Below are 26,774 nucleotides of genomic sequence, written 5' to 3'. Positions count from 1 at the left end.
AAATTCCATGGAGAGTGATGCCAGGGGGCTACAGTCCATGAGGTCACAAAGAGTCGAACATAACTAAGCACGAGCACACACATAGGAACATATGCTGACATTGATGGTGATTGAACTCAATAATTGGTTCCTTGACTGTAATCTTCTTTCAGAATAGTTTGGAAACATTGTTTTTAAGAGTTAAATATTGGTAAGAAGTCATAATAAAATTATTTTTACTATATTTATGAATTATTCAATGATGAAACAAGTAGGTTTAGCATTTCTACTATAAAATTAGTTTGATGTAACAAATCTAAAACTGATATACATTGTAGATCATCAATAGTTCATGTTAGTTACTAAGCTGTTTGGGAATGACATCAGGTTGGTAATACATTTTCTTTTGTCACAATATTAGATTCTCTACTGGGAGAAGAATCAGTCTAGGTTAAATGTTGTCAGAAATTTGAAAAGATATGGAAAAAGTAAGTAACATTGTAGTAAAAAGTCAGGGCTAAAATTAATGATTTAAATCATTTAAATGATTTAGATTTTTTTTTAAGCTTCCTTATTTCTATTTTTACTCCAATATCTTATTCAGACTTTTTTTTTTCCTGAAAACAGTAGAAGATAAAGATTAAGAAATGTTTGGATTTGAGTATTTACCTGACTGCTTGTGCCGTTGTAATCAGAGGTAAACTACTTAGTCTGTCTTTATAGCATGAGGATGCCCTTGAAGGTTCTCAGAATTTCCCCAGTCAGCATTTCTGCCATAGACATCGTTGTTGAAAGCACTTTCACTGCATGCATTTTTACTGCACAAAACTGGTCTTAAGGCAATTTTGCTGTAAAACATAAAATAACAAAAAATAAAAGAGGGATATTATAAAAGATATAAACGTGAGAAATGAATAACAAAATTAAAAAGAATTTATTTCAAATATATAAAATATTTTCATATATTCAAAATATGTGTAGATTCATGGCAATATTGTGCAAATACTTTGTTGTATTTTGTGATTTGTATGGAAGTACTTGTCTTCCAAGTCTCTCCAAGATTTTGTTCATATTTTTTTTTGTGTGTGTGATATATCTATCTCATCCTTCAGTATCTTACTTTCATTTCTATAAAAAATTCTTTTTTTTTCTTCAACAGAGGTATGAGTTTCCAAATACTAGGATACATATTTGTAAATTAAGCATTGTATTGGGTAGGTTGTGAAGCATCTACACTGTTCTTGGAATATTGTCAGTTGTCCATTCATAGACATTCTAAAGTTCTATGTGTAATATGGCCTCAATTCCGTGTCTTCAAATCACCAAGGAATTTGCAAAATGATGTGCTATTATTTTCTGGTACAATATGAAGTCTGACTTTACACATCCTTACTTCACACTTGTAGTAGATTTTATCATAGTGTTTTCTAACAAGTTCACATCCATAGCTAATCACCCACAATTTTAAGACACCATATCAACTCAGCACAGTATAGACCATTATGTGAGGGCTAAGATTTATGTAATGTAAAAATGGAAATACTGTGACAATGGAGAAAGGAAATCAAACTATCAGCCAATTGGAACCAAACTGTCAAACCAAATTCTCAACTAGTTATATTAACTTTTATGGCAAAGTTGTCTTGTGACCAATTAGTTATGTGGCAACTGCATTTGCAGCAAAGATATCCTCATGGTGAAAATCCTGAACATGCTCCTTTAATACCCCAAATCTTCACCTTCAAGGATAAGTAGAAAAACAAACTGTACATTGAGGGAGACATCCCTCTCTAATCTTCTCTTTTTCTCACTCATAGGGTTTAAAGGACATTGTTTTGAGACATGATCTATCATGATCCATCTACACACATTATTGATTCATACTCCAAGAAATCAAGGCCTTATCACTTTTGATCTGGACCACTTCTCAGGTGTTGTTTCCAGTGAGCAAACTTGAAGGATTAGGCAATAAAAAGCAGGAATGGTTTCATTCACTACAAAATAGTGAAGCCCCAGCTCAATGGTCCTCTACAGAAGCACTGATCACTGTGTGTGCAGGATCCAAATGGGCTTTCATGTTACACTTGGGAGACAGAAAACAGCACAAGCCATCATGCTAATTCTCCAGCTACTGTTTTTATCTTAAGTGGTGAAGTCTTTGTTTCTGATTCAGGAATCTGTGTCAGTGTGCAACTGTCTGTCAGGTGATTTTGTTAGCCTACAGGTAGGGTAAAATTTCACTTTCTCATCCTTCAAAATTGCTGACAGCCACACCTCCTTATGGTGGTAAAATAATAATAATTATCATCTTAACTGAGGTAAGAACACCTGTGAACAGAGAGAAAATGAACATATTTATGAGGGATATGAGAAAATATGGCAGGGCTAAAGAGAAACTTTGGGATGAGATTATGTAATTATACAAGAATGAGAGACAAAAAAGGTTAGCATTTGGAATGAAGTAGTCTTCATGTAGGAAAATCTAAAGGTATGAGTACCTAGGCTGCTGAATGGTTCAAGTGGAGCAAACTGTCACACAGTGCATATAATAATGGGGCCTCCAGATACATACACTGAAAGACCACAATCCTCATGTGATGACCCTCAGTTCAGTTCAGTTCAGTGGCTCAGTCATGTCTAAGTATTTGTGATCCATGGACTGCAGCATGCCAGGCCTCCCTTTCCATCACCAACTCCGAGAGCTTACTCAGACTCATGTCCATTGAGTCGGTGATGCCATCCAACCCTCTCTGTTGTCTCCTTCTCCTCCCACCTTCCCATCATCTTGGTCTTTCTTCCCATCTTTCCCATCATCAAGGTCTTTTCCAAGGAGTCAGTTCTTTGCATCTGGTGGCCAAAGTATTGGAGCTTCAGCACCAGTCCTTCCAATGAATATTCAGGACTGATTTCCTTTAGGATTGACTGGTTGGGTATCCTTGAAGTCCAAGGGACTCTCAAGAGCCTTCTCCAACACCACAATTCAAAAGCATCAATTCTTTGGTGCTCAGCTTTCTTTATAGTCCAACTCTCACACTCATACATGACTTCTGGAAAAACCATAGCTTTGACTAGCTGGAACTTTGTTGTCAAAGGGATGCTTCTGCTTTTTAATATGCTGTCTAAGTTTGTCATAACTTTTCTTTCAAGGAGTAAGCATCTTTTAATTTCATGGATGCAGTCACCGTCTGCAGTGATTTTGGAGCCCAAAGAAATAAAGTCTCTCACTGTTTCCATTGTTTCCTCTTCTATTTGCCATGAAGTGATAGGACCAGATCCCATGATCTTAGTTTTCTGAATTTTGAGTTTTAAGCTAAATTTTCCACTCTCCTCTTTCACTTTCATCAAGAGGCTCTTTAGTTCTTCTTCGTTTTCTGCCATAAGAGTGGTGTCATCTGCATAACTGAGGTTATTGATATTTCTTCTGACAATTTTGATTCCAGATTGTGCTTCATCCAGTGCAGCATTTCACATTATGTACTCTGTATATAAGTTAAATAATCATGGTGACAATATACAGGCTTGATGTATTTCTTTCCCAATTTGGAACCAGTCTGTTGTCCCATGTCCAGTTCTAACTGTTACTTCTTGATCTGCATACGCATTTCTCAAGAGGCAGGTCTGGTGGTCCTGTATTCCCATCTCTGATCCACACGGTCAAAGGCTTTGGCATAGCGACCCTATGGGATGTTAATTGCCTTTGCGTAAAGCAAATCCCTTGAGTGAAGTGGTGAAAAGAGTAATAAGCATTCCTTGAACTGCAATATTATACCAAGTACAAGTAGAAAGGCAGATAAAATATGCAATCAATGATCATGCCTATGAATAAATAATATATTTTGGAGATAGTAACATAGCAACTTTAGAATTATTTCTAGAAATAAAAAATAAGTGTGATCTACAAATTCATTCAATATTCTTATTCTTGGTTTTTTACAAATTGAACTCAATCTATTGCCATGAAAAGAATGAACATGATTCGATTATTTCAAGGCATGTATCACAAAAAAAACATGCATGAATATCATTATCATATACCTTATAAAATTAGATGACATATACAAATTTTTTTTTTTTTTTTTACATTGGGCTTTCCAGGGGCACTAGTGGTAAAGAACCCGCCTGCCAATGCAGGAGATGCAAGAGACATGGGTTCAATCCCTGGGTCAGGAAGATCCCCTGGAGGAGGGCATGGTGACTCACTACAGTATTCTTGCCTGGAGAATCCCATTTTCAGAGGAACCTGGTGAGCTACAGTCCATGGAGTGGCAAAGAGTCCGACAGGACCGAAGGGACTTAGCACACACAGCAAGGACAGAAAGAATAGTGGTGACTGAAGCAAATAGCAGGAGTAGCATAAAATCTTCATAAACTTTCAATCATGAGTATATTGCAACAGTCTATGACAGGTCAATGACCTCATTTATACAACAAGAGAAGCTGAATGAGTTACAGAAATCATACATGTAAAAATATTACAGAACCTCAGAAGGCGCATAGACTAACAGGAATAAAATTCTACAGAAGGAAAGAGTCTTTTGTCTGTGAGGTGTATATCTGCGGCTGTTCTCAGAGGCATTTACCAATTCAGTAAAAGGCTAGATGCTGAGAACTCAGCCTTGACGCAGGACCAGGAATACCACTGGAAAACAGAGAGATGAGAAAATAAGATTAGTAGAGATTAATTCAATGATGTTAATAGACATAGTAAACAACAAGAGCAACAACAAAATATAAGCAGAAAATGCCAAAATGCCTAGATATAAATTCGGACATTAATAAATAAACTATTGTTCAAATGACAAATTATATTTCAAGTGTAAAATATAACTTAATTGGATGATAATGAGATTAAAGTATATCCAAAGTTTTGAGAACCAGCACAAGTAGTCGTTAATGTGTGAATTTGTTGTCAGTATAGGCAAGAGTATATTTGAAAACTATTATAACCTTCTAAATCAATGATCTAAGTTTCTATTTAAGAAACTGAAAAGAACAAATCAAACCTAGAAATTGTACTCCCAAGGCCAAATTTGCCTGTTATTCCAGGTATCTCTTGCCTTCTTACTTCTGCATTCCAGTCCCCTATAATGAAAAGGGCATCTTTTAGGGGTATTAGTTCTAGAAGGTCCTGTAGGTCTTCACAGAACCATTCAACTTCAGCTTCTTCAGCATTAATGGTCAGGGCATAATATGGATTACTGTGATACTGAATGGTTTGTCTTGGAAATGAACAGAGATCATTCTGTCGTTTTTGAGACTGAATCCAAGTAGTGCATTTCAGACTCTTGTTGATTATGAGGCCTCTCCACTTCTTCTAAGGGATTCTTTACCACAGTAGTAGATACAATCGACACCTGTGTTAAATTCACCTGTTCCAGTCCATTGTAGTTCACTGATTCCTCAGATGTCGATGTTCACTCTTGCCATCTCCTGTTTGACCACTTCGAATTTCCCTTGATCCATGAACCTAGCACTCCAGGTTCCTGAGCAATATTGTTCTTTACAACATCGGACTTTATTTCCATCACCAGTCACACCCACAACAGGGGTTATTTTTGCTTTGCTTTGTCTTGTCATTCTTTCTGGAGTTATTTCTTGACTGATCTCCAGTAGCCTATTGGGCACCTACTGACCTGGAGAGTTCATCTTTCAGTGTCCTATCTTTTTGCCTTTTCATACTGTTCATGGGGCTCTCAAGGCAAGAATACTGAGGTGGTTTGCCGTAATCTTCTCCAGTGGACCAAGGTTTGTCAGAACTCTCCACCATGACCTGTCCATCTTGGGTGGCCCTAAAAGGCATGGCTCATAGTTTCATTGAGTTAGATAAGGCTGTGGTCCATATGATCAGTTTGATTACTTTTCCGTGATTGTGGTTTTCATTCTGTCTGCCCCTGCTGGATAAGGATAAGAGGCTTATGAAGGTTTCCTGATGGGAGTGACTGGCTGAAATGAAACTGGGTCTATTTCAGATGGGTGGGGCCATGCTCAGTTCAGTTCAGTTCAGTCGATCAGTAAAGTCTGACTCTTCCTGACCCCATGAACTGCAGCACACCAGGGTTCCCTGTCCATCACAAACTCCTGGAGTTTACCCAAATTCATGTCCATTGAGTCAGTGATGCCATCTAACCATCTCATCCGCTGTCGTCCCCTTCTCCTCCTGCCCTCAATCTTTCCCAGCATCAGAGTCTTTTTAAATCAGTCAGCTCTTTGCATTAGGTGTCCGAAGTATTGGAGTTTCAGCTTCAACATCAGTCCTTCCAATGAACACCTGATCTCCTTTAGGATGGACTGGTAAGAGCTCCTTGCTGTCCAAGGGCCTCTCGAAAGTCTTCTCCAACACAACAGTTCAAAAGCGGCAATTCTTCTGCACTCAGCTTTCTTTATAGTCCAACATGATTGCTGGAAAAAGCATAGCCTTGACTAGACGGACCTTTGTTGACAAAGTAATGCCTCTGCTTTTTAATATGCTGTCTAGGTTGGTCATAACTTTCCTTCCAAGGAGTAAACATGTTTTAATTTCATCGCTGCAATCACCATCTGCAGTGATTTTGGAGCCCCCAAAAATAAAGTCATCCACTGTTTCCCCACCCATTTGCCATGAAGTGATGGGACCAGATGCCATGATCTTAGTTTTCTGAATGCTGAGTTTTAAGCCAACTTTTTCACTCTCCTCTTTCACTTTCATCAAGAGGCTCTTTAGTCCTTCTTCACTTTCTGCCATAAGGGAGGTGTCATCTGCATATCTGAGGTTATTGCTATTTCTCCCAGCCATGCTCAGTGAATCTTTAATCCAATTTTCTGTTGATGGGCAGGGCTGTGTTCCCTCCCTGTTGTTTGACCTGAGGCCAAACTACAGTGAATGTAATGAAGATAATGTACCTCCTTCAAAAAGTCCTGTGCAGGTACTGCTGCACTCAATGCCCCCAGCCCTGCAGCAGGCCACTGCTGATCAACACCTCCACTGGAGACTCCTGGACACTCACGGACAAGTCTGAGTCAATCTTTTGTGGGGTCACTGGTCCTTTCTCTTGGCTTCTGGTACACACAAGGTTTTGTTTGTATTCTCCAACAGTCTGTGTAAGATTTGCTGGCTCTATGGTAGCGTAATTGTTTCCTCCTCTAAGAGAGCTTTATGCCATATCCACATATGGCTCTGTACCCAGAGCTCCTGCCCTTATGGCAGGCCTCTGATGACCAGTACCTCTGCAGGAGACACTCAAACACAGTTCTATCTCAATCTCTGTGGGGTCTCTGGGTCCTGGTACACAAAAGCTTTGTTAGAGCCTTCAAAGCCTCTGTGGTGGGTGAGGGGCTTGATTCTAAATGCAATTTCACCCTGCCTACCATCTTACTGTGGCTTCTCATTTGCCCCTGGACATGGGGTATCTTTTTTTGATGATATCCAACATTCTTCTGTAGACATTTGTTCAGTAGTGAGTTTTGATTTTAGAGTTCTTGCAGGAGAAGATAAGTGCACATCCTTCTACTCCACCAGGACCAACACAAGACAATACTCTACACAAAGATATCACCAGATGACCTATACCAAAATCAGACTGACTATATTCTTTGCAGCCAAAGATGGATAAACTGTATACAGTCAGCAAAAACAAGACTGGGAGATAACTGTGGCTCAGATCATGAACTCCTTATTGCCAAATTCAGACTTAAATTGAAGAAAGTAGGGAAAACCATTGGAGCATTCAGGTATGACCTAAATCAAATCCCTTACGATTATACAGTGGAAGTGAAAAATAGATTTAAGGGATTTGATCTGATAGACAACCACGCCTGAAGAACTATGGACAGAGTTTCATGACATTGTACAGGAGGCAGTGATCAAAACCATCCCCAGGAAAAAGAAATGCAACAAGGCAAAATGGTTTTCTGACGAGGCCTTAGAAATAGCTGTGAAAAGAACAGAAGCTAAAGGCAAAGGAGAAAAGGAAAGATACAGCCATTTGAATGTAGAGTTCTAAAGAATAGCTTGGAGAGATAAGAAAACCTTCTTCAGCAATTAATGCAAAGAAACAAATGAAAGAAATAGAATGGGAAAGACTAGAGATCTCTTCAAGAAAATTAGAGATAGCAAGGGAACATTTCATGCAAAGATGGGCACAATATAGGACAGAAACGGTATGGATTTAACAGAAGCAAAATATATTAAGAAGAGGTGGCAAGAATACACAGAAGAACTATACAGAAAAGATCTTCATGACCCAGATAATCATGATGGTGTGGTCACTCACCTAGAGCCAGACATCCTGGAATGCGAAGTCAAGTGGGTCTTTGGAAGCATCACTACAAACAGAGCTAGTGGAAGTTATGGAATTCCAGTTGATCTCTTTCAAATCCGAAAAGATGATATTATTAAAATGTTGTACTCAATATGCCAGTAAATTTGGAAAATTCAGAAGTGGCAACAGGACTGGAAATGGTCAGTTTTCATTCCAACCCAAAGAAAGGCAATGTCAAATAATGTTCATACTACCGCACAATTGTCCTTATTTCACACACTAGCAAAGTAATGCCCAAAATTCTCCAAGCCAGTCTTTAACAGTACATGAACCATGAGGTCCAGATGTTTAAGCTATATTTAGAAAAGACAGAGGAACCAGAGATCAAATTGCCAACATCTGTTGGATCATTAAAAAAAAACAAGAGAGTTCCAGAAAAATATCTACTTCTGCTTTATTGACTATGCCAAAGCCTTTACTGTGGATCACAGCAAACTGTGGAAAATTCTTAAATAGAAGGGAATACCGATCACCTGACCTGCCTCCTGAGAAATCTTTATGCAGGTCAAGAAGCAACAGTTAGAACTGGATATAGAACAACAGACTGGTTCCAAATCGGGAAAGGAGTACATCAGGGCTGTATATTGTCACCATAATTATTTAACTTACATTCAGAGTACATCATGTGAAATGCTGGGCTAGATGGAATACAAACTGGAATCAAGATTGTGGGGAGAAATATCAATAACCTCAGTTATGCAGATGACACCACACTTATGGCAGAAAGTGAGGAAGAACTAAAGAGCCTCTTGATGAAAGTGAAAAAAGAGTGAAAAAGTTGGCTTAAAACTCAACATTCAGAAAACTAAAATCATGGCTTCCGGTTCCATCACTTCATGGCAAATAGAGGAAGAAACAATGGAAACAGTGAGAGACTTTATTTCTTTGGGCTCCAAAATCACTGCAGATGGTGACTGCAGCCATGAAATTAAAAGATACTTGCTCCTTGGCAGAACAGCTATAACCAAACTAGGCAGTATATTGAAAAGCAGAGACATTCCTTTGACAACAAAGTCCATCTAGTCATCAAAGCTCTGTTTTTTCCAGTAGTCACATATGGATGCAAGAGTTGGACTATAAAGAAAGGTGAGCACCAAAGAATTGATGCTTTTGAATTGTGGTGTTGGAGAAGATTCTTGAGAATCCCTTGTACAGCAAGGAGACCCAACCAGTTAATTCTAAAGGAAATCAGTCCTGAATATTCCTTGGAAGGACTGATGCTGAAGCTCCAATTCTTTGGCCACCAGATGCAAAGAACTGACTCCCTGGAAAAGGCCCTGATGATAGGAAAGATTGAAGGTGGGAGAAGGTGACGACAAAGGATGTGAGGGTTGGATGGCATCACCGACTTCTTGGACATGAGTTTGAGTAAGATCTGGGAGTTGGTGATGGACAGGGTGGCCTGAAGTACTGCTGGGGTTGCAAATATTCAGACATTACTGAGTTACTGAACTGAACTGAGACCTTAAAATTAAGTAGATAAAATGAAATAATAGATATAAGATCAGAAATTAATTGCATCAAAATAAGACAAACAGAAAAATCAATAAATGAAAAGTTGAATCTTTGAAAAGATTAATAAAGTTGATAGACTCCTATCAAAATGCTTGAGAAAAAATTTAGAAAAATTATAATTACCAGTATCATGAATACAAAATATGTTACCTGTATTGAAAAAGAATTAAGGGAAGGAAAAGCATATTATGAATATTTTTATTGCCATTTATTTGACAAAATACATGATACAGTGGCTCAGCTGGAAAAGAATCCACTTGCAATGTGGAAGACTTTGCTCAGTGCCTGGGTTAGGAAGATCTCCTGGAGAAGAGAAAAGCTACCCACTCCAGTATTCTTGCCTGGAGAATTCCATGGACTGTATAGTCTATGGGGTCACAAAGAGAGGGACGCAACTGAATGACTTTCACTTTCAGAAGATATAAACGCTTTTTAGAAAATAAATACGACCTATAAAACTTGAAATAAACAATATTTTTAAGTAGTTAATAAAGGAATACAATTTATTATTAAACACCTCATACAAGTAAAACTACAGCCAAGTTTGTGTACATACATGCTCAGTCACTCAGTTGTGACTCTTTTCAACCCTATGGGCTATAGCCCACCAGACTCTTCTGTTTTGTGGGATTCTCCAGGTAAGAACACTAGAGTGGGTTGACATTTCCTCCTTTAGTGAATCTTCCCAACACAGGTACTGAACCAGTCTCCAGTGCTTTTGTGTCTCCTGCATTGGCAGGTGGTTTCTTTACTGCTGAGCCACCTGGGAAGCCCATAGCCAAGTTTAGTTGTCCATATTACCAGTAATATATAGAAGAAATATCTTCAACCTTACCTTATTTCTTACAGAAACTAGAGAGATAATATTTCCTAAATCGTGTATGAGATCACTATAGTGATCAAAGGCAAAACCTGAGAGAATATTTTTAAAAGGTACATTACAGCCAAAATATCTTTCTTGAAAATTTAGCATTAGTAAGTTTTTCCAGAAAAAAAAAGAAAAAGAAATACTTTAACAGTCAAACCCAATTTATGTAACTCATTGAATTGACAGAAAATATTTCTAGAAAAAAATATGAAGCATATTTAGAAAAAAAAGGCAATAAGATCAATACAAAGCCTTTTAATAAAATGGTGTATCTTCGTTTTGTTTTTTTTTTTTTTCCTGAAAAAATTATATCTTAATGAAACATGAATTGAAAGAAAATTGAACTGTTGAGTATATTAAAAAGAGTAAGTAAGTACCTCGATGAAATATTAATGACAAAATATTTAAAGTTTTCCACCACGGTCAGAAATCACACAAAGGAAATTATTGTCATCACATCAATATATCATTTTACTGATAGCTTTATTTTTTATTTTTTTTTTTTATAAATTTATTTATTTTAGTTGGGGGCTAATTACTTTACAATATTGTAATAGTTTTTGCCATACATTGACATGAATCAGCCATGGGTTTACATGTGTTCCCCTTCCCAGACCCCCCGCCCACCTCCCTCCCCATCCCATCCTTCTGGATCATCCCATTGCCCCGGCCCTGAGCCCTTGTCACATGCATCGAACATGGAATGGTGCTCTGTTTCACATATGACAATACACATGTCTCAATGCCATTCTCCCAGAACGTCCCACCCTCACCTTCTCCCTCAGAGTCCATAAAATTGTTCCATGCATCTGTGTCTCTTATTCTGTCTCGCTTATAGGGTTATCGTTACCATCTTTCAAATTCCATATATATGCATTAGTATACTGTATTGTTGTTTTTCTTTCTGGCTTACTTCACTCTGTATAATGGGCTCCAGTTTCATCCATCTCAGTAGAACCGATTCAAATGTATTTTTTTTAATGGCTGAGTAATATTCCATTGTGTATATGTACCACAGCTTCCTTATCCATTCGTCTGCTGATGGACATCTAGGTTGCTTCCATGTCCTGGCTATTGTAAACAGTGCTGCGATGAACATTGGGGTACACGCGTCTCTTTCAATTCTGGTTTCCTCGGTGTATATGCCCAGCAGTGGGATTGCTGGGTCATATGGCAGTTCTATTCCCAGTTTTTTAAGGAATCTCCACACTGTTCTCCATAGTGGCTGTACTAGTTTGCATTCCCACCAACAGTGTAAGAGGGTTCCCTTTTCTCCACACCCTCTCCAGCATTTACTGCTTGTAGACTTTTGGATAGCAGCCATTCTGACTGGTGTGAAATGATACCTCATTGTGGTTTTGATTTGCATTTCTCTAATAATGAGTGATGTTGAGCATCTTTTCATGTGTTTGTTAGCCATCTGTATGTCTTCTTTGGAGAAATGTCTGTTTAGTTCTTTGGCCCATTTTTTGATCGGGTCGTTTATTTTTCGGGAATACAGCTGCAGAAGTTGCTTGTATATTTTTGAGATTAATTGTTTGTCTGTTGCTTCATTTGCTATTATTTTCTCCCATTCTGAAGGCTGTCTTTTCACCTTGTTTATAGTTTCCTTTGTTGTGCAAAAGCTTTTAATTTTAATTAGGTCCCATTTGTTTATTTTTGCTTTTATTTCCAATATTCTGGGAGGTGGGTCATGGAGGATCCTGCTGTGATTTATGTCGGAGAGTGTTTTGCCTATGTTTTCCTCTAGGAGTTTTATTGTTTCTGGTCTTACGTTTAGATCTTTAATCCATTTTGAGTTTATTTTTGTGTACGGTGTTAGGAAGTGTTCTAGTTTCATTCTTTTACAAGTGGTTGACCAGTTTTCCCAGCACCACTTGTTAAAGAGATTGTCTTTTCTCCATTGTATATTCTTGCCTCCTTTGTCGAAGATAAGGTGTCCATAGGTGCGTGGGTTTATCTCTGGGCTTTCTATTTTGTTCCATTGATCTATATTTCTATCTTTGTGCCAATACCATACTGTCTTGATGACTGTGGCTTTGTAGTAGAGCCTGAAGTCAGGCAGCTTGATTCCTCCAGTTCCATTCTTCTTCCTCAAGATTGCTTTGGCTATTCGAGGTTTCTTATATTTCCATACAAATTCTGAGATGATTTGTTCTAGTTCTGTGAAAAATACCATTGGTAGCTTGATAGGGATTGCATTGAATCTGTAGATTGCTTTGGGTAGAATACTCATTTTCACTATATTAATTCTTCCAATCCATGAACACGGTATATTTCTCCATCTGTTTGTGTCCTCTTTGATTTCTTTCATCAGTGTTTTATAGTTTTCTATATATAAGTCTTTTGTTTCTTTAGGTAGATATATTCCTAAGTATTTTATTCTTTTTGATGCAGTGGTGAATGGTATTGTTTCCTTAATTTCTCTTTCTGTTTTCTCAATATTGGAGTATAGGAATGCAAGGGATTTCTGTGTGTTAATTTTATATCCTGCAACTTTACTATATTCATTGATCAACTCTAGTAATTTTCTAGTAGAGTCTTTAGGGTTTTCTATGTAGAGGATCATGTCATCTGCAAACAGTGAGAGTTTTACTTCTTCTTTTCCTATCTGTATTCCTTTTATTTCTTTTTCAGCTCTGATTGCTGTGGCCAAAACTTCCAAAACTATGTTGAATAGTAGTGGTGAAAGTGGGCACCCTTGCCTTGTTCCTGACTTTAGGGGAAATGCTTTCAATTTTTCACCATTGAGGATAATGTTTGCTGTGGGTTTGTCATATATAGCTTTTATTATGTTGAGATATGTTCCTTCTATTCCTGCTTTCTGGAGGGTTTTAATCATAAATGGATGCTGAATTTTGTCAAAGGCTTTTTCTGCATCTATTGAGATAACCATATGGTTTTTTTCTTTCAATTTGTTAATGTGGTGTATTACATTGATTGATTTGCGGATGTTAAAAAAACCTTGCATTCCTGGGATAAAGCCCACTTGGTCATGATGTATGATCTTTTTAATATGATGTTGGATTCTGTTTGCTAGAATTTTATTAAGGATTTTTGCATCCATGTTCATCAGTGATATTGGCCTGTAGTTTTCCTTTTTTGTGACATCTTTGTCTGGTTTTGGAATTAGGGTGATGGTGGCCTCATAGAATGAGTTTGGAAGTTTACCATCTTCTGCAATTTTCTGGAAGAGTTTGAGTAGGATAGGTGTTAGCTCTTCTCTAAATTTTTGGTAGAATTCCGCTGTGAAGCCGTCTGGTCCTGGGCTTTTGTTTGCTGGAAGATTTCTGATTACAGTTTCGATTTCTGTGCTTGTGATGGGTCTGTTAAGATCTTCTATTTCTTCCTGGTTCAGTTTTGGAAAGTTATACTTTTCTAAGAATTTGTCCATTTCTTCCAAGTTGTCCATTTTATTGGCATATAGCTGTTGGTAGTAGTCTCTTATGATCCTTTGTATTTCTGTGGAGTCTGTTGTGATCTCTCCATTTTCATTTCTAATTTTGTTGATCTGATTCTTCTCCCTTTGTTTCTTGATGAGTCTGGCTAATGGCTTGTCAATTTTGTTTATCTTCTCGAAAAACCAGCTTTTAGTTTTGTTGATTTTTGCTATGGTCTCTTTTGTTTCTTTTGCATTTATTTCTGCCCTAATTTTTAAGATTTCTTTCCTTCTACTGACCCTGGGGTTTTTCATTTCTTCCTTCTCTAGTTGCTTTAGGTGTAGAGTTAGTTGATTTATTTGATTTTTTTCTTGTTTCTTGAGGTACGCCTGTATTGCTATGAACCTTCCCCTTAGTATTGCTTTTACAGTGTCCCATAGGTTTTGGGTTGTTGTGCTTTCATTTTCATTCGTTTCTATGCATAATTTTATTTCTTTTTTGATTTCTTCTGTGATTTGTTGGTTATTCAGAAGCGTGTTGTTTAGCCTCCATATGTTGGAACTTTTAATAGTTTTTTTCCTGTAATTGAGGTCTAATCTTACTGCATTGTGGTCAGAGAAGATGGCTGGGATGATTTCAATTTTTTTGAATTTACCAAGGCTAGATTTATGGCCCAGGATGTGATCTATCCTGGAGAAAGTTCCATGTGCACTTGCGAAAAAGGTAAAATTGATTGTTTTGGGGTGGAAACTCCTGTAAATATCAATTAAATCTAATTTGTCTATTGTATCATTTAAAGTTTGTGTTTCCTTGTTAATTTTCTGTTTAGTTGATCTATCCATATGCGTGAGTGGAGTATTAAAGTCTCCCACTATTATTGTGTTATTGTTAATTTCCCCTTTCATACTTGTTAGTATTTGCCTTATATATTGTGGTGCTCCTATGTTGGGTGCATATATATTTATGATTGTTACGTCTTCTTCTTGAATTGATCCTTTGATCTTTATGTAGTGTCCTTCTTTGTCCCTTTTCACATCCTTTATTTTAAAGTCTATTTTATCTGAAATGAGTATTGCGACTCCTGCTTTCTTTTGGTCTCCGTTTGCATGGAATATATTTTTCCATCCTTTCACTTTCAGCCTGTGTGTGTCCCTAGTTTTGAGGTGGGTCTCTTGTAGACAGCATATATAGGGGTCTTGTTTTTGTATCCATTCAGCAACCCTTTGTCTTTTGGTTGGGGCATTCAACCCATTTACATTTAAGGTAATTATTGATAAGTATGATCCCGTTGCCATTTACTTTGTTGTTTTGAGTTCGTGTTGAAACATCCTTTCTGTGTTTCCTGTTTAGAGAAGATCCTTTAGCATTTGCTGGAGAGCTGGTTTGGTGGTGCTGAATTCCCTCAGCTCTTGCTTGTCTGTAAAGCTTTTGAATTCTCCTTCATATCTGAATGAGATCCTTGCTGGGTACAGTAATCTGGGTTGTAGATTATTCTCTTTCATTACTTTAAGTATGTCCTGCCATTCCCTTCTAGCCTGAAGGGTTTCTATTGAAAGATCAGCTGTTATCCTTATGGGGATCCCCTTGTGTGTTATTTGTTGTTTTTCCCTTGCTGCTTTTAATATTTGTTCTTTGTGTTTGATCTTTGTTAATTTGATTAATATGTGTCTTGGGGTGTTTCGCCTTGGGTTTATCCTGTTTGGAACTCTCTGGGTTTCTTGGACTTCTGTGACTATTTCTTTCCTCAATTTAGGGAAATTCTCAACTATTATCTCCTCGAGTATTTTTTCATGGCCTTTCCTTTTATCTTCTTCTTCTGGGACTCCTATGATTCGAATGTTGGGGCGTTTCATATTGTCCCAGAGGTCCCGGAGGTTTTCCTCATTTCTTTTGATTCTTTTTTCTTTTTTCCTCTCTGCTTCGTTTATTTCCATCATTCTATCTTCTACCTCACTTATCCTATCTTCTGCCTCCGTTATTCTACTGTTGGTTCCCTCCAGAGTGTCTTTTATCTCGTTTATTTCATTATTCATTCTATATTGATTCCTTTTTATTTCTTCTAAGTCCTTGATAAACATTTCTTGCATCTTCTCAATCTTTGTCTCCAGGCTATTTATCTGTAACTCCATTTTGCTTTCAAGATTTTGGATCATTTTTATTATCCTTATTCTAAATTCTTTTTCAGATAGATTCCCTATCTCCTCCTCTTTTGTTTGGCTTTGTGGGCATTTCTCATTGTCCTTTACTTGCTGAGTATTTCTCTGCCTTTTCATCTTGTTTAGATTGCTGTGTTAGGCGTGGCCCTTCTGTATTCTGGTAGTATGAAGTTCCTCTTTGTTGTGGAGGTTCCTCACTGCGGTTGGGGTTGGACAGGTGGCTTGTCAAGGTTTCCTGGTTGGGGGAGCTTGTGTCGGTGTTCTGGTGGGTGGAGCTGGATTTCTGCTCTCTAGAGTGTAATGGAGTGACCAGTATTAATTTTTGAGATGTCTATGGATTTGGTGTGCCTCTGGGCAGCCTGTATATTGATGCTCAGGTCTATGTTCCTGCGTTGCTGGAGAATTTGTGTGGTATGTCTTGCTCTGGAACTTATTGTCTCTTGGGTGGAGCTTGGTTTCAGTGAATTTATGGAAGCTATTGGATGGTCTCTTATTAATTAATGTTTCCCCTGGCTTTCAGTCTTATTCTTGCAGTAGCCTCAAGACTTCTCCTTCCATACAGCCTCAATAATAAAACTTTTAGGTTAATGGTGAAAAGATTCTCCACAGTGAGGGATACCCAGAAAGGTTCACTGAGTTACATGGAGAGATGAGGTGGGGGGGGTGGGTTGAGGTGACCAGAAGGGGAAGAGGGGAATTCAAATGTGGAGAGAGCAATCTAGCCAGTAAGCACTTCCTTCTGTGCTTTCCACAGTTTGGAACCCTCAGAGTGATTCACAGAGATACATAGAGAGGGGGGAGGAAGGTAATAGAGGTGAGCATGAGTAGAAAGGGAGGAATTAAGAGGGGAGAGAGAGATCTGGGCAGTATCCTGTTCCTGAAGTGTTCTCCGGTACCCAGAACACCCTCAGAGATTCACAGAATTGGGTTGAGAAGAGAAGGAGGAGGGTGGGAGATAGAGGTTCCCTGGGGGAGAAGAAAGAGCATCAATAGGGGGAGAGAGTGATCAGGCCAGTGATCACACTCCTGAGTAAAAATGGGTCCTAAAGATTGGGTTCTTAAATGTACAAAGTTGATATCAAATATGTAAAACAAAGATTAAAAATCTAGAGTAGAGGTTAGACTCTTATAAAACTTACAATCTAAAAAAAAAGAAAAAAGGAAACAGTGTAAAAAGAAAAAAAAACAGTAAAACCGTAAAAAAAGAAACAGTAAAAAAATGTAGAACAGGAAAAAAAACATTAAAAAAAAGAAAACACAAAAGGTATAAGATATATGTATGTAGTTTGCTTCAAAAATAGGGGTTTTTTTTTTTTTGCAAGTTAATAGTGGGTTATGAAAATGAAAGTTAAAGGTGTAATAGAGGACTTGAAGAAAAAGGAAAGAAGAGAAAAAAAAAATTTTTTTTAATTAAAAAAAAATTAAAAAAAAAAATAATAATAATAGTAAAAAATATATATATCCCGGACTTTCTCTGGAGCTGTTGTGAGCAGTGTGGGATCTGCTCAGTTTTAGATAGATCCTTATTCCTGCTTATACTTTTCAAGATCTATAGGTCCTTTTTAATGCAGTCGGTATTAACTACAGGGATCTTAATCTGTTGGCCTGTCTCTTCCAAAGCGCTTCCCTCTGTTTATTTGGCTTCTGTTTGGAGATCTCTTCAGTATCTAATTTCCGCCCTGCAACAAAGCGGTGGAGGTGATCTCTTTAGGTTCGCTTGTTCAATCGTGCTGTGGGGAGGAAGGAACACTGCAATTCTGGCGTGTGTGTGGTAAGCTCGCAGTGTCTCGGCCTCACTGGGTTCGCCTCCGCTCACGGCGTGTGTGCTTTCCCCGTCTACCCTGCTCAGGCTTCAGGTTACTCGGCCGGGGAGCGGGCCCTGAGCTGCGTGCACTTCCCAGGTCTAAGCCGCTCAGGTTCAAGCTCCCGGTTACTCCACAAAGGCGCAGACTCGGTTTCGCCCGCGGCTTGTGCCGTTCCCGGTCGGCGCTGCCCAGGCGGCCAGAAGTTTGGTGAGGGCGCTGTCCCCTGTTGGGGCGGTGCGGCTTATCACCACCCTGGTCCCCGCCTCGGTTTACGGGCGCGCCTGGCTCTGGTGTGCTTTGTGTCGGTTCTGGGGAGCTGGTCTCTGGCTGCGACCCTCCCGGCGGCTGTCGACCCTCCAGGATCTCAGGCAGTCTTTGCTTAGAAACTGAGAGCCTGTTTGCAGTTTGGTAGGGGGTGCCCTCTCTGGAGCCGAGTTTGCCCCTTTCCGGCTCTGGCGGGCCCCGCCTGCCCGCTGTGTCCGGCGGGGGATGGGGCGGTCCGCAGCCGGCTAGCTCTCCTCTGGTATCGCTCAGTCCTTTGTTCTGTGAGCGGGCCGGCAGTGCCTTAGAGTTGGGCTTTTCGCGGGATAGTTCTCTCTCTCTGGCTGTCCCACAGTTTAGGTTACTATCTCACGTTAGCTCCCTTAGATCGCCCTCGGGGCACTCGGGCCCGGTCCTTACCCTAGGCAATGCCGCCCGCTCCTCTCCGTTCAGCCCCCACTTGCTGGTGGCGGATGATGCGAGCGTCTGGGGTTCTTTGCTGGGAGTTGCTTTAGGCACGTAATCTGTGGATTTTATTTATTTTTTCCCTCCCAGTTACGTTGCCCTCCGAGATAAAAAATCCTCCCCCACACCCGCCGGTGAGAGGGTTTCCTGGTGCTTGGAAATTCCTCCTCTTTTACGACTCCCTCCCCGGGACGGGTCTCCGTCCCTAACTCTTTTGTCTCTCTTTTTATCTTTTATAATTTCTCCTACCTCTATTGAAGATAATGCGCAGTTTTTGTGGAAGCCTGACGTCCTCAGCCAGCCTTCAGAAGTAGTTTTGTGAAGTTTGGTCAGCGTTCAGATGTTCTTTCGATAAATTTGTAGAGGAGAGAGTGGTCTCTCCGTCCTATTCCTCCGCCATCTTAGCCCCGCCTCTACTGATAGCTTTATTCTGTATAATTATGTAAGGAAAATCAAGAGCATAATGACAGGGATGCAAAAATTAAACTGTCCTTATTTTTTAACAATATAAATATATATGTAGAAATTCCAAAAGTACCTATAAAATATTAGAATTATAACAGTGACTTTAGTGAAATCCTTGGGTAGAACGTCAACATATAACAATCTACTGTATTCCAAAATCCGAGAATAAACAAATACAAAGAAAGTGAAGCTGTTCAGTTGGGTCTGACTCTGTGACTCCATGGACTGGGGGCTGCCAATCTCTTCTGTCCATGGGATTATCAAAGCAATAATACTGGAGTGAGTTGCCATTTCCTTCTCCAGAGGATCTTCCCACCCCAGAGAGAGAACCCATGTCTCCAGAACTGCAGGCAGACTCCTTACCATCTGATCCACCAGGGAAGACGACCAAAAACAAACACAACCCCCCCCCAAAAAAAATAACCACAAGATTCACTACAGACATTGTGAGAGGTAAATACTGTAATCATAATTTGCAAGATAGTATCATAGATATCAGTTCTTTCCAAATGAATATAGTGTTTATGTAATGCCTGTCAAAGGAGTATGGCAAGGCTGTATATTGGGGACGGTCCTAAGATGGCGGAGGAATAGGATGGGGAGACCACTTTCTCTCCCACAAATACATCAAAAAATCATTTGAACGCTGAGAAAATTCCACAAAACAACCTCTGAACACTGGTAGAGGCCTCCAGGCACCCAGAAAGGCAGCTTATTGTCTTTGAAAGAGGTAGGACGGAATATAAAAGATAAAAATAGAGACAAAAGAGTCAGGGATGGAGACCCCTCCTGGGGAGGGAGTCTTAAAAGAGGAGACATTTCCAAACACCAGGAAACCCTCTCACTGGTGGGTCTGTGGGGGAGCTTTGGAATCTCAGAAGGCAACATAACTGGGAGGAAAAATTAATAAATAATTAAAACCCAAAAATTATGTGCCTAAATGTAATTCCCAGTGGAGAAGTAGCCCAGACGCTCACATTCACCACCAACAAACGGGGACTGAACAGGGAGGTGCGGGCTGTATTGCTTAGGATAAGGACTGGACCTGAATGCCCTGAGGGCATTCTGAGGGAGTTAAGGGGAGATAGCAACCCAAACTGTGGGAGAGCCAAAGAGAGAGAGGGAAAAAAAGGGAAAGAAAGAGAAAGCCCTAATCTAACCCCTGCAGGTCTCGCTCACAGAACAAAGGACTGAGCGAATACCAGAGGAGAGCTAGCCAGCTGCAGCCCAGCCCATCCCCCATCAGAGGCAAGGAAACAGGCAGGCAACAGCCAGAGCTGGGAAGGGGTAAAATTGGCCCCAGAGATGGCATCCTCTACCAAACTGCAAGCATGCTTCCAGTTCCTAACCAAGATTTCCTGGGATTCTGGATGGCTGACACCCGCTGGGAAGGTTGCAGCCAGAAACCAACTACCCAGAAGAGACACATGGCATACCTGAAAGGGTGCGCCTGCTGCCACCCAGAAAACCAAGCTGCTGGGACCAGGGAGGTGATAAGACGCACTGCACCTGGGGAGTGTGCTTGTCAAGCACCCGGTCGCCTGAGCTGCTCAGACCTGGGAAGGACACAAAACGCAGGCCCAGCCAAGTCTGGACCTTTGTGGAGTACCCAAGAACCTGAACTTGAGTGGCTTGGACCTGGGAAGTGCACGCAACCCAAGCCCGCGTTAGACAGTTCCACTGCAGAGCAACCTAAAGCCCGAGCAGTGTAGACTGGAAAAGCACACACACTGTGAGCGGGCACAAACCCAGTGTGGCCAGACACTGCAAGCATTCCCCACACACGCCAGTGGTATTTGTTTGCAGTGTTCCTCCCTCCCCACAGCATGACTGAACAAGTGAGCCTAAATAAGTGACCACCTTCACCCCCTTGTGTCAGAGCAGAAATTAGACACTGAAGAGAACTGCAAACAGAAGAAGCCAAAATAAACAGAGGGAACCATCTTGGAAGTGACAGGTACAACAAATTAAAACCCTGTAGTTAGCACCGACTACATAGGAAGGGGCCTATGGATCTTGAGCAGTATAAGCTGGAACAAGAAACTATCTGAAACCGAACTGACCCCACACTGCCCAAAACAGCTCCAGAGAAATTTCTAGATAGATTTTTACTATTATCATTTTTTAAAATTTTAAGTCCTCTATTACTCCTTTAATTTTCATTTTTATAACCTACTATTATCTTGCAAAAAAATATTCTATTTTTAAAGAAAACTTCATATATATTTTTTATAATTTTTGTCATTTTTTAAAATATTTTATTTTTGAGAGTCTAACTTCTACTTTAGACTTTTAATTTTGACTTTTGGTATTTGTCATCAAATTTGTATCTTTAAGAATCAAATCTTCAGTACCCATTTTTACTTAGAAGTGTGATTGCTGGCTTGATTGCTCTCTCATCCTTTTGACTCTGCTTTTTCTCCACCAGGTGACCTCTATCTCCTCCCTCCCCTTTCTCTTCTCTGCCCAACCCTGTGAATCTCTGTGTGTGTTCCAGGCTGTGGAGAACACTTAGGGAACTGATTACTGTCTCTCTCCTTTTGATTCCCCCTTCTCTCCTCCTGGTCACATCTATCTCCTTCCTCCCTTTTCTCTTCTCTACGTAACTCCGTGAACCTCTCTGAGGGTTCCAGATTGTGGAGAGCACATAGGGAATTGATTACTGGCTAGATTGCGCTCTCCCCTTTTGATTCCCGCTCTTCTCCTCCTGGTCACCTCTATCTCCCTCCTCCTCTTCTCTTCTCCATGTAACTCTGAGAACTTCTCTGTGTATCCTTCACTGTGGAGAATCTTCTAACCATTAACCTAGATGTTTTATCATCAGTGCTGTATGGATGGAGAAGTCTTGAGGCTACTGTAAGAATAAGACTGAAAACCAGAGGCAGGAGTCTTAAGCCCAAAACGTGAGAACACCAAAGAACTCCTGACTCCAGGGAACATTAATCAATAAAAGATCATCCAAAAGCCTCCATACATAACTGAAACCAAGCACCACCCAACAGCCAACAAATTCCAGAGTAATACATACCACGCAAATTCTCCAGCAACACAGAAAGATAGCCCTGAGCTTCAATATACAAGCTGCCCAAAGTCACACCAAACCCATAGATATCTCAAAACTCACTCCTGGAAACTTTATTGCACACCAGAGAGAAGAAATCCAGCTCCACCCACCAGAACACCGACACAAGCTTTCCTAACCAGGAAACTTGACAGGCCACTCGTCCTACCCCACCCACAGGGAGGAACCCACAATAAAGAGGAACTACAAACTGACAGAATACAGAAAGGCCATCCAAAATACATCAATCTAAATAAGATGAAAAGGCAGAGAAATATTCAGCAGGTAAAGGAACATGATAAAAACCCATCAAACCAAACAAAACAGGAGGAGATAGGGAGTCTACCTGAAAAACAATTCAGAATAATGATAGTAAAATGATCCATATCTTGAAAACAAAATGGAGTTACAGATAAATAGCCTGGAGACAAGGATTGGGAAGATGCAAGAAATGTTTAACAAGGACCTAGAAGAAATAAAAAAGATTCAATATATAATGAATAATGAAATAAATGAGATCAAAAACACTATGGAGGGAACCAACAGTAGAATAACGGAGACAGAAGGTAGGATAAGTGAGGTAGAAAATAGAATGGTAGAAATAAATGAAGCAAAGAGAAAAAAAGAAAAAAAAAGAATTACAAGAAATGAGGACAACCTCAGGGACCTCTGGGACAATGTTAAATGCCCCAACATTCGAATCATAGCAGTCCCAGAAGAAGAAGACAAAAAGAAAGGCCATGAGAAAATACTTGAGGAGATAATAGTTGAAAACTTCCCTGAAATGGGAAAGGAAATAGTTACCCAAGTTCAAGAAACCCAGAGAATCCCAAATGGGATAAACCCAAGGTGAAAAACCCCAAGACACATATTAATAAAATCAACAAAGATCAAGCACAAAGAACAAATATTAAAGGCCGCAAGGGAAAAACAACAAATAACTCACAAGGGGATTCCCATAAAGATAACAGCTGATCTTTCAATAGAAACTCTTCAGGCTAGAAGGAAATTTCAGGACAAGAGAAAAACCTACAACCCAGATTACAGTACCCAACAAGGATCTCATTCAAATATGAAGGAGAAATCAAAAGCTTTACAGACAAGCAAAAGCTGAGAGAATTCAGCACCACCAAACCATCTGTTCAACAAATGTTAAAGGATCTTCTTTAGAAAGGAAACATAGAAAGGGTGTATAAACTCGAACACAAAACAACAAAGTAAATCACAACGGGATCATACTTATCAATAATTACCTTAAATGTAAATGGGTTGAATGCCCCAACCAAAGGACAAAAACTGGCTGAATGGATTAAAAAAAAAGAAAAAGACCCCTATATATGCTGTCTACAAGAGACACACCTCAAAACAAGGGACAGATACAGACTGAAAGTGAAGGGCTGGAAAAAGATATTTCACACAAACGGAGAACAAAAACAAGGAGGAGTAGCAATATTCATATGAGATAAAATAGACTTTAAAATAAAGGCTGTGAAAAGAGACAAAGAAGGACACTACATAATGATCAAAGGATCAATCCAATAAGAATTGTAAATATATATACACCCAACATAGGAGCAGCACAATATGTAAGGCAAATGCTAACAAGTATGAAAGGGAAAATTAACAATAACACGATAACAGTGGAAGACTTTAATACCCCACACACACCTACGGATAGATCAACTAAACAGAAAATTAACAAGGAAACACAAACTTTAAATGATACAATGGACTAGTTAGCCCTAATTGATATCTATAGGACATTTCATCCCAAAACAATGAATTTCACCTTTTTCTCAAGTGTCAAGGAACATTTTCCAGGCTAAATCACATTCTGGCCCACAAATCTAGCACTGGTAAATTAAAAAAAAAAAAATTGAAAAATGAAATCATTCCAAGCATCTTTTCTGACTACAATGCAGTAAGATTAGATGCAAATTACAGGAAAAAAAAACTATTAAAAATTCTAACTTATGGAGGCTGAAAAACACGCTTCTGAATAACCAACAAATCATAAAAGAAATCAAAAAAGAAATCAAAATATGCATAGAAACGAACGAAAATGAAAGTACAACAACCCAAAACCTATGGGACACCGTAAAAGCAGCATTAAGGGGAAGGTTCATAGCAATACAGGCTACCTCAAGAAACAAGATAAAAGTCAAAAAAATAACCTAACTCTACACCTAAATCAACTAGAAAAGGAAGAAATGAAGAAACCCAGGGTGAGCAGAAGGAAAGAAAACTTAAAAATTAGGGCAGAAATAACTGCAAAAGAAACAAAAGAGACCATAGCAAAAATCAACAAAGCCAAAGGCTGTTTTTTTGAGATGATAAATAAAATTGACAAACCATTAGCCAGACTCATCAAAGAGAGAGAAACAAAGAGAGAAGAATCAAATCAACAAAATTATAAATGGAAATGGAGAAATCACAACAGAAAACACAGAAATACAAAGGATCATGAAAGACTACTATCAGCAACAATATGCCAATAAAATGGACAACCTGGAAGAAATGGACAAATTCCTAGAAAAGGACAACTTTGCAAAACTGAACCAGGAAGAAATAGAAAATCTTAACAGACCCATCTGAAGCACAGAAATCAAAACTGTAATCAGAAATCTTCCAGCAGACAAAAGCCCTGGACTAGACAGCTTCACAGCTGAATTCTACCAAAAATTTATAAAAGAGCTAACACCTATCCTACTCAAACTCTTCCAGAAAATTGCAAAGGAAGGTAAACTTCCAAACTCATTCTATGAGGCCACCATCACCCTAATACCAAAAAGAGACAGAGATGCCACAAAAAAAAAAAGAAAGAAAGAAAGAAAGAAAAGAAAATTACAGGCAAATATCACTGATGAACATAGATGCAAAAATCCTTAAGAAAATTCTAGCAAACGGAATCTAACAACATATTAAAAAGATCATAAATCATGACCAAGTGGGCTTTATCCCAGGGATACAGAGATTCTTCAATATCCTCAAATCAATCAATGTAATACACCACATTAGTAAATTGAAAGGTAAAAACCATATAATTATATCAATAGATGCAGAGAAAGCCTTTAACAAAATTTAACATCCATTTATGATAAAAACCCTCCAGAAAGCAGTCATAGAAGAAACATACCTCAACATAATAAAAGCTGTATATGACAAACCCACAGCAAACATTATCCTCAATGGTGAAAAATTGAAAGAATTTCTCCTAAAGTCATGAACAAGACAAGGGTGCCCACTCTCACCACTACTATTCAGCATATCTTTGGAAGTTTTAGCCACCACGGTCAGAGCAGATAAAGAAATAAAAGGAATACAGATTGGAAAAGAAGTAAAACTCTCACTGTTTGCAGATGGCATGATCCTCTATATAGAAAACCCTAAAGACTCCACCAGAAAATTACTAGAACTAATCAATGAATATAGTAAAACTGCAGGATATAAAATTAACACACAGAAATCGCTTGCATTCCTATACACTAAAAATGAGAAAACAGAAAGAGAAATTAAGGAAACAATTCCATTCACCATTGCAATGAAAAAAATAAAATACTTAGGAATATATCTAGCTAAAGAAACAAAAGACCTCTATATAGAAAACTATAAAACACTGATGAAAGAAATCAAAGAGGACACAAATAGATTGAGAAATATACCATATTCATGGATCAGAAGAATCAATATAATGAAAATGAGTATACGACCCAAAGCAAAATGAGTATACATTGCCAAAGAAAGGCAATGCCAAAGAATGCTCAAACTACCGCACAATTGCACTCATCTCACACGCTAGGAAAGTACTGCTCAAAATTCTCCAAGCCAGGCTTCAGTAATACTTGAACCATGAACTTCCAGATGTTCAAGCTGGTTTTAGAAAAGGCAGAGGAACCAGAGATCAAATTGCCAATATCCGCTGGATCATCGAAAAAGCAAGAGAGTTCCAGAAAAACATCTATTTCTGTTTATTGACTATGCCAAAGCCTTTGACTGTGTGGATCGCAATAAACTGTGGAAAATTCTGAAAGAGATGGGAATACCAGACCATCTGACCTGTCTCTTGAGAAACCTGTATGCAGGTCAGGAAGCAACAGTTCGAACTGGACATGGATCAATGGACTGGTTCCAAATAGGAAAAGGAGTACGTCAAGGCTGTATATTGTCACCCTGCTTATTGAACTTATATGCAGAGTACATCATGAGAAACGCTGGGCTGGAAGAAGCACAAGCTGGAATCAAGATTGCCGGGAGAAATATCAATAACCTCAGATATGCAGGTGACACCACCTTTATGGCAGAAAGTGAAGAAGAACTAAAGAGCCTCTTGATGAAGGTGAAGGAGGAGAGTGAAAAAGTTAGCTTAAAGCTCAACGTTCAGAAAACTAAGATCATGGCATCTGGTCCCATCACTTCATGGGAAATTGATGGGGAAACAGTGGAAACAGTGTCAGACTTTATTTTTTTGGGCTCCAGAATCACTGCTAATGGTGACTGCAGCCATGAAATTAAAAGATGCTTA

At 39.1% G+C, this 26,774-nt stretch overlaps 1 protein-coding gene across 2 annotated transcripts; it reads left to right on the top strand.

Annotated features, from left to right (window-relative positions):
• Nucleotides 1–75: 75 nt before the first annotated feature.
• Nucleotides 76–22,887, top strand: LOC145522353 (uncharacterized). Of its 2 annotated transcripts, XM_081531121.1 has the most exons (4): nucleotides 78–190; nucleotides 401–467; nucleotides 607–676; nucleotides 20,360–22,887. In XM_081531121.1, exons 3-4 carry the CDS (start codon nucleotides 627–629, stop codon nucleotides 20,901–20,903), a joined length of 594 nt encoding a protein of 197 aa, XP_081387247.1. In that variant the 5' UTR covers nucleotides 78–190; nucleotides 401–467; nucleotides 607–626; the 3' UTR covers nucleotides 20,904–22,887. The 2 variants fall into 2 exon arrangements, with proteins under 2 accessions (XP_081387248.1, XP_081387247.1); XM_081531122.1 differs by lacking the exon at nucleotides 401–467 and having other exon boundaries at nucleotides 76–190; nucleotides 20,360–21,148.
• The last annotated feature ends 3,887 nt before the right edge of the window (nucleotides 22,888–26,774 follow it).

This window comes from Giraffa tippelskirchi, chromosome 10, assembly GCF_054371585.1.
Source record: "Giraffa tippelskirchi isolate mGirTip1 chromosome 10, T2T-mGirTip1v1.2.pri, whole genome shotgun sequence".
Lineage (NCBI taxonomy): Eukaryota > Metazoa > Chordata > Mammalia > Artiodactyla > Giraffidae > Giraffa > Giraffa tippelskirchi.
Note: the sequence above shows the minus strand (reverse complement) of the source record. Positions and strands in the feature narration are given on the sequence as shown.